Consider the following 13,936-nt stretch of genomic DNA (forward strand, 5'->3'; position numbering starts at 1 on the left):
GTTACATTCAATGAGGTGTCTGCACGTATCAAGTTGAGGAGAGTCTGGAACAGTTCTACATTATTCTGAGGAGAATGAAAAGCAATGACTTGTAGGTATAGATTTATACTAATGGAAGCAAACACTAGAAGAGAGACATCAGTGGTTTCTTTGATGGAGTTTAATGACTCCATTAGGGTCTTATCTCCGCTCTATCGTTTGTCATCAAAGCACGGGCTACATCGCAATCCCCATTACTTAGAAAAAGCAAACCTTCACTGTCGAAATGACTTTCATCAGGTGTTTATTAAGCAGCATTTGCTACTATCAGTCAATAATCAATTATAATCATCAATGATTGCCAATCACACATTGTACAATTTTGACATTGTTGAAAGGAGTAGTTGTATCTTTTTTTCATACATCAAAACATGCATCACATGTACTTTTAAAGACATAAAAAGTCAAGGAAACTGTGCTCTTCAGCCTTAAGGCTTCAGGCTAAAAACATAACAGTTGTACTGAATGGCTGTCCACTGTTCTGTGTTGATGCACTATTTTCTCCTTGTCATCTTCTATACTGGGACACATCTGGTGACACCCATTCCCCTTTCGTGTTTCCCTGAGGGACAGTTTGATTTACTGTCTGTGTGGCATGCCCTTTTTTGAAGGGGAATCTGTGGCATTTTGAAAATCTTACTGCAAATGGGCAAAGTTTTTTTGTAGAAGCCCTTCTAAAATGTTTATCCCTAACTCATCAAGTTTCAAATCTCTGTAAAACAACCACCGTTTAGTTAGTTGATTTAAATTCATAGCATTGTCCACAAGTCTCAGAAGTTGTAGATTTTAATAAGCTTTATCTGAGCTGACGAGGAAGTGCCTTCGCCTTCCTTAGAGTCACATCCTCAATGATGATATTTTGAAGCTGGTGATGAATGTTTTCATAACTATACCCCCTGGGCATCTCTTCCCAGTGACCTGTGCTCTCTGTGAAGATATCCACAAGCAAACACTATCAGGAAAGATTACATGGCTAATAACAGCCTGCAGATGAGCGATCACTGGAGGCTACATGGGGGCAGCGGCTGCCCTCATGCCTGTGATCTTGTCCCAGATCCAGCTCTTCGGGGAGGGTGGCGGGTGAAGCAATAAGGGTACTGCTGCCACCAGCTGCAAGCCTGCTCTTATTTTGATTAAAACAAATACACACAGCAACTGCTCTGTTTTCTGCTGCTTTTCATGTCTAGAGGGACCTCTGCCACTCAGGCAACTACTCAGGCTCAAAGACACAAGTGTTATAGGGAGAGGTCAGCCTGTAGCTACAGATGGGATTGAATTGTCATTGTGTATAATGTCACCTATAAAGAATCATTCAGGATTTGAATAATCACAGTTGACAAAGCCTCGCAGCCAGTAGATGGCCTTAATGTGTAATACGCAGAACCACATCAAATTTACTGCTTAATTCAATCTCTTGAGCAAGCCTTAATTGTTAAAAATATTATGTATTTATTATTCATTCAGGCAACCCGATTTAAAACATTTTTTCATAAAAGCTGCACAAATTATCCAACCATGTCATCATGATAATGATTCAGTGATTAGTTAGGCTACAGAACACAGTGCAAATAGTAATAGGGGATGCTAAATTAGCACAGAATTCAGACCAAGTGTGGTAAATAAAAGCATATTTAAAACCATTTACAGTATTGTGTTTAAAGCATGCTGTATAATACTTAATGTGGGAACTCTAGTTATTACTTTGAAACAAATTAGTGTTTTGTTCGTGCAGCATTTTGAGTCATGATGTGTCAGTCTAAACCCTCAAGCACCTTTTGAATAATTACTTTGACGTGCCGCAGTTGATGAGGTCAAACGAGTGTTACGTTTAAAGAATGCATGACATTTTAGCAGCCGCGCTGATTTAAACTGCATTATGAAGGTTTTTACCACCAGGGGGCGGAAAGACAAAACAAAGTAGCAGAAATAAGCTAGTCAAGTCATGCTCGCAAACAGATGTCACTTGAGTGTTCAAGAGTCACAGAGCTACATGAGAATCCCATTGGTGATCTCATTTTCTGGTGAACAGGTAGCATACAATTAGCTTGTGTTTGGCGCTGTGCTCGAAACAGCTGCTCACATTTTATACAAAGCAGCATTGTTTTAGTTTTTTGGCAGTTTGTGTGACATTAATGAATTAACTAATGATTTTATGTTTTTTTTATTGTTGTTGTTGTTTTACCGATACATCCTAAAATGTTTTGTTGTGGTTTTTTTTTGCAGCATCAGCACCCATTTTTGTCCCCAATCCCGTACGGGTCATTGCCACACTTGGAAAAGATGTATCATTAGAATGCAAACCCAGGGCATCACCCAAACCACGGATAACATGGAAGAGAGGAGACAGAAGGATACAGCCAAATAAAAGGTACAGCAGATCACGTTTCACTAGCAAAAAGAATTTGCTTTTTACAGACTGAAAATAAAATAATTTAAAATTATAGTTGAGTTATTGATATTTGTAAGGAAATTCTCCTTTTACATGCAGCTTGCAGGAGCTCAGAGCTGGTAGGGATCCAGTGTTCTGCTCAGTGCCTTAAATGAAACCCTTAAAATACTCAAAACTTTTTAGGAAGGATTCCTTCGAGCTGTTTTCACTGGGATAGATCTTGCACATTTTCTTTGCAGACTGTGGTAGATTAACTGTGTTTACAGCTCTGTGTTATAAATAGTATCAGATTTTTGCACAGTTTATACAATAGAATATTATGACATAAAGCTAATTGCCCTGTAAAATATGTATGAAGTCATGAAAAGTTTGCCTCCCTCAATATCTTTATATTGTTTTTCATCATAGTTTCACTGCATGAATTCAAGTGTTATCATTCTGGCTCAGGCCCTCAAGGAATTGTCTTGTTGTAACACATCACTGTTTCATTACTATAACTGAAATTAAGTGTCACTGCTAAAATAAAACACCTTAGGTACTTGTAAAGCTCTGGAGACCCATCGTCAACCACACCTCCTTCTCTGGGATGCTGACAATTTAGACCGTACAATTGCATTTGGAATTCGCATGCAGTTTGATGCATCATCTTTTATGAGAAACATCTCTCAGTTGCACCTAGAGGGGGCTGTGTGGGGCGAGGGTCCATCAATCAAACTGAGCGACGCCACTGAAATTATCAGTCACCGCTGAGCATCCCACGTTTTGAGTGAGAGAGAACGGGGCCTTTGTTTATCAGCCAAGATTCAGCAGTCTGCTCAACAGCCTTGGCAGCAAGGGTAGCCAGTTGATAATCAGATCCTCGGTGTGTCACTCCTTCAAACAGGCAGCGACAAATCTTACTGCCTCTAACAGGTGGATGGAAACAGTATCCAAGAATTAGTTTAACATAGTTATTTCAGAGGTTGGTGCAAGTCTGCAAAATATTTAATCTTCAATTGAAAGAAAAAAAAATGTTCTCAGAGGTAGTTTTGCATGTCTGTTTTCTATAAAAACAGAAATTCAGTTGAACTGATGGATGGGGACAAGTTAGCGAGCGTATTGCCCAAAAATGGTGATTAATGACCCAGGCTTGTCTGAATCTGATAAAGCCTTTGAGGTATTTGTCAAACCCTTGCAAATCTATTTTTCAGTGTTGTCGGCGTACACCACAGGGAGATTCATACCTGTTCGACATCTTGATTTTGTTTTTATCTGACTGCAGATGAAGTTGTATCTTAAGAGAGCAGAAAATTGTTCACAAAAAAAATATTGATGAAGCAGTTAGTTATTCTTCCCCCCTCAGAGTAATTTATCATTCACTATTAAGTGTTGGCATTATATATGTATGTGGTTCATTTCCTTCATAATCAAAGAATTTATACAATCAGTAATTGAAGCCTCTCTCACAGATTCTTCTTGAGCTGCTATACAATGTTTTTATAATCTAAAACTCAAATCCAATTAGAGTTTGACACACTAATAGGACGTCTGTTGCAACTTAACAGTACTAGTGAATTAATGAAGTAGATAACACAGTGTGCTTAAGGGGGTCGCATCTCAACTGGAGATCGATCTTGTGAAAGGGTGATTTTTATCTGGAAAAAAAAAAAGCCAAAATAAGCACGAGGAGCTGTGTGTTTTTAGATCTTGGCCAGGGTGACTCTTCAAAGGATTTTCTGACATTACCTATTGTAAAGTAAGGAGTTTATGGATGGACAGACGTTCTATTCTTGGAAGTACGGGAGGAATCGAAACAGCTTCACGTTTATCTGGCATTGACAGCTGTGCTGACTTAATGAAGGTTTGTAATTAACATGGATTTCCGCTAATGTTCAGGGCTTTTGTCTCTTAAATAGAAAGTATTAATCCCATTAGTTTGAAAGTACGTGGCAGACTCAATTGAAACCCACATCCTCTTTGTTTTAGATTCAAAAAATGCATGATTTGGTCATTTTTATAAAGACTGTTAAATGTTTAAAAATGTATGTATGTAAATATGCATTGTATCCTGTGGCAGCCTATTTGAACCTTGCTTCAGATAATAAAGAGATATTTGCTGTGATCGTTTCCCTTAAATTTCCTATGGTTGAGTTAATTTGCATATTCTGTGTACCCAACAGTCCCTATCTTGTCCTCTCTGCGTCAGTGTCCTTGTCAGATGTGAATTTCCTCCCTAATTTGGAATATGTCTCCTGGCTGCAGATTGCCTCTGAATCGTGTGGCAAGATTTTGTCACGCCTTCATGAGTTTCGCTTTGCCAATTTCAATCACCTTGCCCATGATGAAAGAGCTTAGTGTTAATATAAATGCCAAACAATATGAATTCAATTAAAAGATGAGAATACCTCACACCCGCATCTTTCCAAGTGTTTGATTCTTCTGCAGAAAAAAAAAGACTTCTAAATATTCATAATTCATAAATGGTGATATTACATTTTGAATGAAGAGGATCGGACACCGGACAGTGAGAGGAGAGCAGTGGCTCAACATGATTTACAATACTATACTTTTACTTGATTCCTGCACTAAAGCCATCTGCTCACTGCCACCTGCTTGCTGTGTTGTTGAATACAGTTATATCCTATATGATCTGTCAACCACTTAATTCTCCAGCTGTTACGTTACAAGTCAAAGCAAAACGTTGATATCATATTGCTAGTGTCCTTCAAGTGGATAAGAGGCTACTTATGAATGCAGACACGGTGTTTACCAGTTTGTTTTTCCTCTCTATTACATTTGTGTTTCCCAAGAGGACAGCTCGGCGATATGCGCGTCTTGGTTTGACAGCTTTTGGTTTAGATTCATCGAACGCAGCGATACTAAGGGTTTGTCAGGTGGATTCATGAGCACTCTGTATGATGAATGCACCATTTATTTAGATTTATGGAAATATTAATGCAGAGGAACAAAGAATCATAACATTGTTTTTTTTTTTGGTTTTTTTTATGATGATGTGTAATGTTCTCCTGAAAATTTGTCCTGAAATTTTCCTTTGATTAATTTTAAATTATACTGAAATAGGGCAGCCTATTGTGTTCTTTCAAAGGCAGATCTAGTGCATCACCGTACCCAAAGGGAAAATCAGAAGATTACTGTGTCTCTTTGTTTTTGACATCAAGACCGTACATAAAAGTCCGTTTTTTTTCCCTCTCTCCTTTACTGAAAATTTGTCCCCCATTATCTTAATCTGTATCTTCAATAGCATCTGTGTTTTAATCCTCTTCAAGATAGGGCCACTTACTGCTATCTGCAAATTAGATTCATTAACATATTTCAATTGTTCATTGATATTAACTGAAAAGGGTTCATTTTCATGCTCCCTTGTTGTAGGTTGCACAATAAATACAAACACTGTTCTTGACTTCACATCCTTTCAGTCCTTTGAGCTTTTTTTTTTTTGCAACACAAACAATTAACTGTCAGATGCTTTTTTTGTCCTTCAATTCTGTGATAATAACTTGTTAACTGTAAACAGACTTTTATTTTATATTTTTTTCCACGGGAATCTCTGGTGGGTGATTATTTGAAGAATATCTTTGCAGTTTATTTTAACTTCTCTATACTCATCCCCCAGTGAATATCACTATTCTTGTAACTCGACACAACCACAAACATATAACCTCATGCTTGAACTTGTAGTGCAACTGTTGGTACGTGAATTTGTTTCTCATAGCAGTATTGATTTTTGTGTCCTTTCTCGCAGGATTATGTTGTTACGGAACAACACTCTGAGAATTGTTAACTCCAGCCGAGCGGATGAGGGGAACTATGTGTGCCGGGCAGAGAATCAGTTGGGCTCGGCAGAGATGACTGCCATACTGTGGGTAAAAGGTAAGTGATGCCCTGGGGGCCTTTATTTTCTGCCAAATTAGCACAAGTCGGCCACCAGTAAACACTCCCCAATGTCATTTTTCCCACCCCCCACCTTTGCTCGAGTGCCAGGAAATTTATTGTGCTTGCTCAACCGTGAACAAGGGCTCTCACATTCAAGAATCATATTACAAGGACACACTTTTAACAGTGTAAAGGCCTCTGTCTCATAGATGCACTGTGAACAGTCAGATCTGAGCTAAGCAGAGATATTTATGTGAGAAAGGTGAGTGTTTTTACCCAAGTTAGGGTTGGCTTCTCATGATCGGTCTGGCGGTGATATCAAACAGTCAAATGCAGCTGCTTGACGCTAGCTCTGGGTTAGCCTGAGGTGACAGTGCAGCAGCTTTGTGCTTCCAGAGGCCATGCGTGTGGATCTTAGCCCGAGCAGAGTGGAAGTGACTGTGGGGGAGAGCGTGGTGCTGAGCTGCAAAGCGACGCACGACACGTCGCTGGATGTGGCTTTCCAGTGGTTCTTCAACCAGAAACCAATCAACTTTCAGCAGGATGGCGGCCACTTTGAATACATCCAAACAGTAAGAGCGAGAGTAAGAGCAAAAGTAAGAGTACATTTATCAAATTGGTTATGATCCTACCTACCTGTCTGTCTGTCTGTCTGTCTGTCCATATAAATGTTCATCTGTTTAGTGTAAACAGATGTTTGATGTTATTTCTTTTAATTTAATTGTCTTCTTGGCCAAATATGTTGATCTTGTGGATCAACCTATCTACCATCTACCATCTACCAACTATTTTAGGTATCAGTTCTGCTACAGATCAAACTTGTGTCATGAAAGTCCTGCATTGAATCACAAAATCATGTACAGCATATCAAAGTCTAATTGTTTTGAATTGCACCTGTGCATTGTATCTTCCTGAGAAAATGAAAACACACACAAAAAAAGATAGATTTGTGTTTTGAGACTCACTGACTTTGAAAAGGTAATAACGGTCGTGACAGGGGCAGCCATCGATTGACAATGAAACATATTGAGGAAAGTAATAAAGACAAAAATTATACTTAAAATGAACCGTTGTAGAGATGTAACATACCGTATTACTCCTATCCTGGCCTCTCTCCACTGGCTGCCTGTACGCTTCAGAATTGATTTTAAGGTTCCTCTGTTTGTTTATAAAGTTTATAAAGGCTGTCCCTCCCTTCCCCCACCCCTCCCTCCCATATCGCAGACCTTCTAACCCTTTATTCTACCTCCAGGTCCCTCAGGTCGGCTGACTTCGGGCTCCTGGCTCTCCCGCAATCTAAACTTAAACTCAGGGTTGACCTCGCCTTTGCGGTCGCAGCCCTTAGACTGTGGAACAGCATTCCCCCTCCCTATCAAATCTGCCCCCTCCATCGACTCTTTTAAGTCCAGGCTCAAAACTTACTTTAATTGACTACCTTCTGAATCCTCCTGATGTCGCTGACTTTTGGCTTGTGCCTGTGCCCGTGTGTCGTTTATTTGTGCCTACGAGCCGTGTGCCTCGCTGTTTATGTCGGTGTTTCTTGTGTATTTGTGATTTTAGCTACCTGCTCTGGTCTGTACAACATTTTTGGTCAACGTGGGCTGTTTTTTAAATATGCTTTATAAATAAATTTGACTTTGACTTTGACTACCTTAATCATTCTTATCAGACTATGGCTGTGTAAAAACACGGTGTTCTTACAAAGCCTACATAATAAGTAAGCCGCTCTTGAATTATGAGAGCCTTATTGTACCAAAGAATACAGGGTTGAGGATCCTCTGAGGAAGATGTAGTTTAAATCCTCCCAGCAATAACAAAACACACACACAAACCTTTAACCTTCAAGGTGGCAATGTTAAACTTGCCATTTCACCTTCATCTTTTAACCTTTTTTTTTCTCTATGTTGAACTCTTTCTGACCTTAATGTTTTATTTGTTCCTTGTTTCCAGTTGTAATTTTTCCATAGTTAACCAGCTGGTGCATTAGGGGATTATGTTCAGCACAGCATATGTAAATTGATAGTGCCCACCATTCTGTATTGTGCACGTTATTGAGAGATATACTACATTAGATGGATCACATGAGTTGGCAGTGGTAGCCAGTTTAAAACAGAATCAAAAGCAGCAAATATTTGAAAAGAAAAAAACATTGTAGATTTACACCATTGGGCTAAATGTCACTTATTCAGACAAATAGTTATGTGTTACAATAAACTTAATTAAAATTTGTCTGTTTACCTTTTTCTAACCTTTCTTTTTATCATAAGAGGTAAACTCAACATCTGCTAAAACCTAATTCTGATATTTCTCCTGTTATCTTCAACCTTGTAATAGATATTTGCAAACAACTATTTGACTTTTGCTTGAAGTTTAAACCATTTTAATTTAATTTAATGGGTTTTTTGTTTTGTTTTTTTACAAAACCACATCTTATTACCCCTTTCCATAATACAGAAAAGAATCATCAGTGCCTAAACCATAAAATTAAGTTAAAAACAAATTTGCTATAGAGGAGGGAGGCATGTTTATGTCACTGTTTCTTCAACAACAGTGGAGGTTAAAATCACATCTGTCCTGATGTGTCCTCTGCTTCTACCCATGCTCGGGAGAGAAAGTATTTGCAGTGACAATCCTTTACAGGCACAACAGATTCCTGGCTGATGCATGGTTTGTAATTTTAATCAGGTTTCGTGCTAAACAGCTGCCTGTAGACCTTGAATTATTCCCAGTCTTGCCTTAGGCATTTCTCATTTCAACAGAGAGAAAATACGGCTAGCTGAAGAATGTAGCAGCAAGCAAGCACCTGAATTAAACAGGAATCTCTCAAGCCACATGAGCCGCTACAAGATGTAAAGGAATCACACTTTTTTTGTGTCAAGCACATTTAGGCTTGCTTAATACCTAACTCTTTCCTTTCCCCAATTGCAGCAGTCTTCGACGGTGGATCTGATGATACGGAGCATTTTGTTGAAGCACGCTGGGAAGTATGGGTGTCGGGCCCAGACCAGTGCTGACACTGTATTTGCAGAGGCTGAACTTCTTGTTAGAGGTGAGCTTGTTATCTGTCAGCGCACCAGTGCACTGTGACGTCTTGTACATTTTATAGTGGAGGCAGTGACTCACTCCCCCCCTTGAGCTGAACCACATACCCTGAAACAGAATTCACATATTATTCTCATACTGAATGGACACTATGACCAGTTTTTTTAGGTGATTTAAAGCTGTTAGCAGTACTGTGACATAATTAACCTTTTCTGTAAATCTATGATATTAGCCTCCAGTTTGTCACCAGTGTAGCAGCTCTGGGATGTTGGTTAATTACATCAGATATCAGACATTTGGTTTTGATGGAGAAATCACACAATGACCATTTTCAACATTATTGCCCCCTTGACTAATTATTGACCATCTTGACTAATTTTTTTATGGTCGCTGTGAGTATGGTTGGCCAGACGGTCCGTATGCAAGAACAAGTTTATGCAAGTGTGTGCTGTTAAGCAGATTGGCTTAAATGTCTAGTGATCAAATTCTGTGGCTGTTTCTGATTGTTGCTGATCATGTCACATAACGATTATTGTCCGACTGGTCTGTTTTCGATCACACGGTTATACGTGTTTACATGAGGGTTTCTTTTGATTTGACAATGATGGGAAATTTTATAAGCACCAGTCATCTAATGAAAAGTAAATTGAGTTTAGTTTCGCTTAAGAGAATTCAACATGATTATTTTTTGACTTTCAGTAGAGTTGTGTTATGAGGGTTTGTAGATAAGGTATGTAACACTTTACAACTGTTTTACTTACTTTATATTATGATGTTCAAATCAAGCAAATTGAATTGAAACATTTGTTGTTGAAGTTTTTGTTTTAGAGAGAGATTTGATGAAATTGCTGTGCAGTTTAATAATTTTATGTTATTTTGCCATATGATTTTATACATGTATATCAAAAAATAATTTAGAATTCATATTGTTATATTAATTCCAGCCAAATCACCCAGCTCCAGTATAGTTTGATGTATATAATTATTTTTAATTAACGTTACGCACTAAGACAGGAAAGGTTTATGCTGTTGTGTTGGGCACACTAAAAAGAGGGCAATTTTCCTGTAGTGACACAAAATGCATATCAATGTCCTGAAATGCAAATGTACCTCTCAGTGCAACCTTCTAATGGGCACTTTCTGGGGACACAGTACATTGGTTTTCATTGAGAATACCAGCTGCCAGCTTTTCATTTACAGCTGTTCCCCCTAGAGTCCTTAGACGTTTGCTGCACTTGCAGATTACATTTACTTCTGAAGACTGAGGTAAACATATGTTCAGCTGTACTAAAACACAGGAAGGTCTACCAGTCATTCTCAGCAGAACTGGCAAACTGCCTCTGAACCCCCCCTCCCCAAAAAAAAAGAAAGCTTCGGTATCCCTTAATCAGCATGAAATCCTTGGCAGCAGATCTGTGTCAGCCTGAATCCTGGTTCAGTTTAGAATGTCGTGTTCTTGTCTGTTGTTTGTTTGAGCAAAGATTACAACAGGGAATTGATTTTGTCACCATATGTACACAGCTGCACATCCTTCTTAATGCTTGCATGGCTGCATCTATTAGTGTATCTAATAGCAACAATGCATGATGAAGACGTCACAGTATGGGGCGGCTCAGAATTGATTCAAACAAGAGAGGAGTTTGTTTTTGCTCTTCCTTTCCATCTTGACATTACTGAAGCATTGGCGGTTCAGCTGTTCAAACATGTAATTTATCCACTGTCTCTTAACCGTTTTTCCACTAGGTCCGCCCGGACCCCCCGGAGTGGTGATAGTGGAGGAGATCACAGATACCACAGCCACCCTGTCCTGGACTCGTGGCCTGGACAACCACAGTCCTATCAGCACCTATAATTTACAGGCCCGCAGCCCATTTTCATTAGGCTGGCAAACTGTCAAAACAGGTAATCAATAAGGAGAAAATTGCAGCCTCTAGATCTAGGAGGTTAATGTGGGGCCATATACAAAGGCCTTAATCCTGGCCAAAGTCATGTCCAGAGACGGTAAATTAGCCCTACTAGAGCAAGGTTACTCTTTTCAAGAGACACAAAATTCTTGTGATGGTACTCTCATATATTAACAGAATCAGAGAAGTTCTGATCTGCTACAGCATGCATATCTGCTCTGTAAATGACATGCCTGCGTTCTCCTTTGAGGAAAAAATCTGAAACCAAAAAAGGGGAAATGCTTTTTTTTTTTTTTTGGTTCTGTGATGACTCTCCCTATCTTTGCATTAATCCAATGGAATAATGTTAGTTCTCCGTCTATACAGCCAAATCTTCGCAAAAAGCAGTAGTATCAGCTTTCTATCATGGGCATAGCAGGCGGTCCCACTGAGCCAGACAGCAGCTTGCTACACAACAACACAAGAGCCACAGACTCTGAACACCAACCCACATTAGCTTTCCTGCTTATGTCTCCTTCTTATCTAATTTACAAAACACCCCAGGAAGAGTAGTTGCTACCTTAGTAGCGGCTAATGGGGATCCAAATAAATAAATAAAAAACATGAACACACGTCTTCTCCTGCATCTCAACTTTTTGAACGAGCGACTAAACAAACATCCCCCAGAAAAAAAAAAAAGTAACACCAGCTAACATCAGCTTGCAGGCTAGATAGCTAATTAGCTGTCGTACCTGCAAATGTATAACAGTCTGTTAAGAGGCTGGTGTGGTATTACTTGCTCTTCAGTACCACTACTGTCTGCCCATGACTTGTAAGACCTTTTTTTTCTTCCTTTTGATATTAAAAACTATTAACAGTACATTTGAAAAACACATTGACATGATTTTTGACTGGAATAAGGGATGACAAAGTGTGAATTGACTTTAAAATCTCATCCAGAAATGAACGGATCAAGCATCTTACCCTCTCGCTCTAGACCAAACTCTGACCGACACTTTCTTCTGATTTGCCTGTTTAAAGAAGTTGAAACGAAGTTCTCTTTTAAGCTGTCGTTTTAGTTTTGAACTTGGCTGTTGTTCAGAAGAGCTTAGCAAAAAGTAATTTGAGCCTATATCAAATGTCACTGGTATGAATTTTATTCAGTGTCATATCAGCGGTTAGTGGGAAATTAACCTTTTGGGCTTGAGTTATAAGACTTATCAATGCTCATTTAGTGTAAATGCACTTTCACTGTCAAAAATGAATTAGCCACTTTTCTTCTGTGCCCTGACAGAAAAACCATCAATTACTATCATTTAGCATTAAAGGATGAAGGCATGCTAAGCATTGTGTGTAATCTGTCTTAATATGCCGTGTGATAATAACAGCAGAGTTTAAGGTGTGATAATGATTCATCCCCACAGATATATAAATCATACTTTGTATACATTCCTCTCACATCACATCTGTTCGACTACATTTAATTCGATAAAGCACAATTAGGACTCTGTGATGTATTGTCAGTGTTGAGCTTGTTAAGATTAGAATAAAGGGGATTGGCTCCCTCCCCTCGCAAACAGATTTATCAGCTCATGTTTGAAGAGTAGCGTGCTCACCAGAGTGGTCTCATTGTGCACGGCTCTGGATGATAAGAATGCAAGCTCCACTGCTTCACTGAACGTCTGTGCCTTAGTTAGCATAGAGAGACCTCTGCTTCATTTGTGACACGGATATGCTTTCAGTCAATGTTTGTTTGTTGTTGCAGGATCAATATTGACGAAGCTTGATTACGGCAACCCTGAAGAAACTAGATTAGTTGTGTTACCTGCTTGTAATTCTGGTACATTCATAAAACCAGATCTTTTTTTTTTTTTTTTTTTTTTTCAGTTTCAGGATGTGATTTAGCTCTATAAGTCTTCTGTAGAAACTGTGAAAATTGATTGAAATCAGCTTCCCTCTGTGTAATGAGTTATACTCTAAAGCTGCTAGAAAAGCTGTTGGGCAGACATCAAAACAACATAATATACCAGATCTCAACTAAATTCTGTGTCGTCACCACCTGGTGTAAAAATGTGCCAAGGCACAGTGAATCCGGAGGGAATGTGTAATACTGCGCAGTCCATTAGAACTAAAACAATGGTATATTTTTTTTGGCTCCGTACACCAGAACGCTGGATTAGATGTGAAACAATGGCTATGAGGTATCAACTCTCAGCTTTTACACATGAGTATAAATAGTGTGGGAATTATAACAACTTTTACATTATCCCCCATTTTAGGGAACAGAAAGTAATTTGACAAGTTAACACAATCCTGAAGTCATCGTTGTTAACGACAGGCTACAACCTACAGACATCAGCAGACATTCGGTATCTTCCCGGGTGATGCTCTGCTCTGCCTGCACTGCAGCCATCTTCAACTTCTTCTATGTTTCAAGAGCTTTTTGCTTTCAGTCTGGTCTTCAGCAGTGAAACACATGATCAGTTGGTTGATTAAGGTCAAGTGACAGACTTAGCCAATCAACAAGATTCAACTGTTTGGACATCAACAAAAAAATGCATCGGTTGTCTTGTCACTATGTTTAAAATCATTGTCCCGCTGCATTGCCCTCAAATTTGGGGGAGTTTGAATTTAAAGGTCTGTGATTTCTGCAGTGTTTACCGAATACTGATGTGACAACCTTCAAAAACACTAAAGTCTCTTTAACCTC

The 13,936-nt window shown here is 39.0% G+C and overlaps 1 protein-coding gene across 6 annotated transcripts in view; it reads left to right on the forward strand.

The window, feature by feature from the left end:
• The window catches only part of cntn5 (contactin 5), a 108,638-nt gene that overhangs the window by 81,298 nt on the left and 13,404 nt on the right, over positions 1-13,936 (forward strand). For 2 of the 6 annotated variants that reach the window (XM_044354354.1, XM_044354357.1), the window contains exons 12-16: positions 2,263-2,407; positions 6,171-6,298; positions 6,698-6,897; positions 9,230-9,350; positions 11,087-11,245. In XM_044354354.1, coding sequence (XP_044210289.1) covers positions 2,263-2,407; positions 6,171-6,298; positions 6,698-6,897; positions 9,230-9,350; positions 11,087-11,245 — 753 coding nt within the window. The remainder of the gene's footprint in view (positions 1-2,262; positions 2,408-6,170; positions 6,299-6,697; positions 6,898-9,229; positions 9,351-11,086; positions 11,246-13,936) is intronic. The other 4 variants (XM_044354355.1, XM_044354358.1, XM_044354356.1 and 1 more) reach the window with 2 other exon arrangements.

The sequence above is a fragment of the Thunnus albacares genome, chromosome 6 (genome assembly GCF_914725855.1).
Source record: "Thunnus albacares chromosome 6, fThuAlb1.1, whole genome shotgun sequence".
Lineage (NCBI taxonomy): Eukaryota > Metazoa > Chordata > Actinopteri > Scombriformes > Scombridae > Thunnus > Thunnus albacares.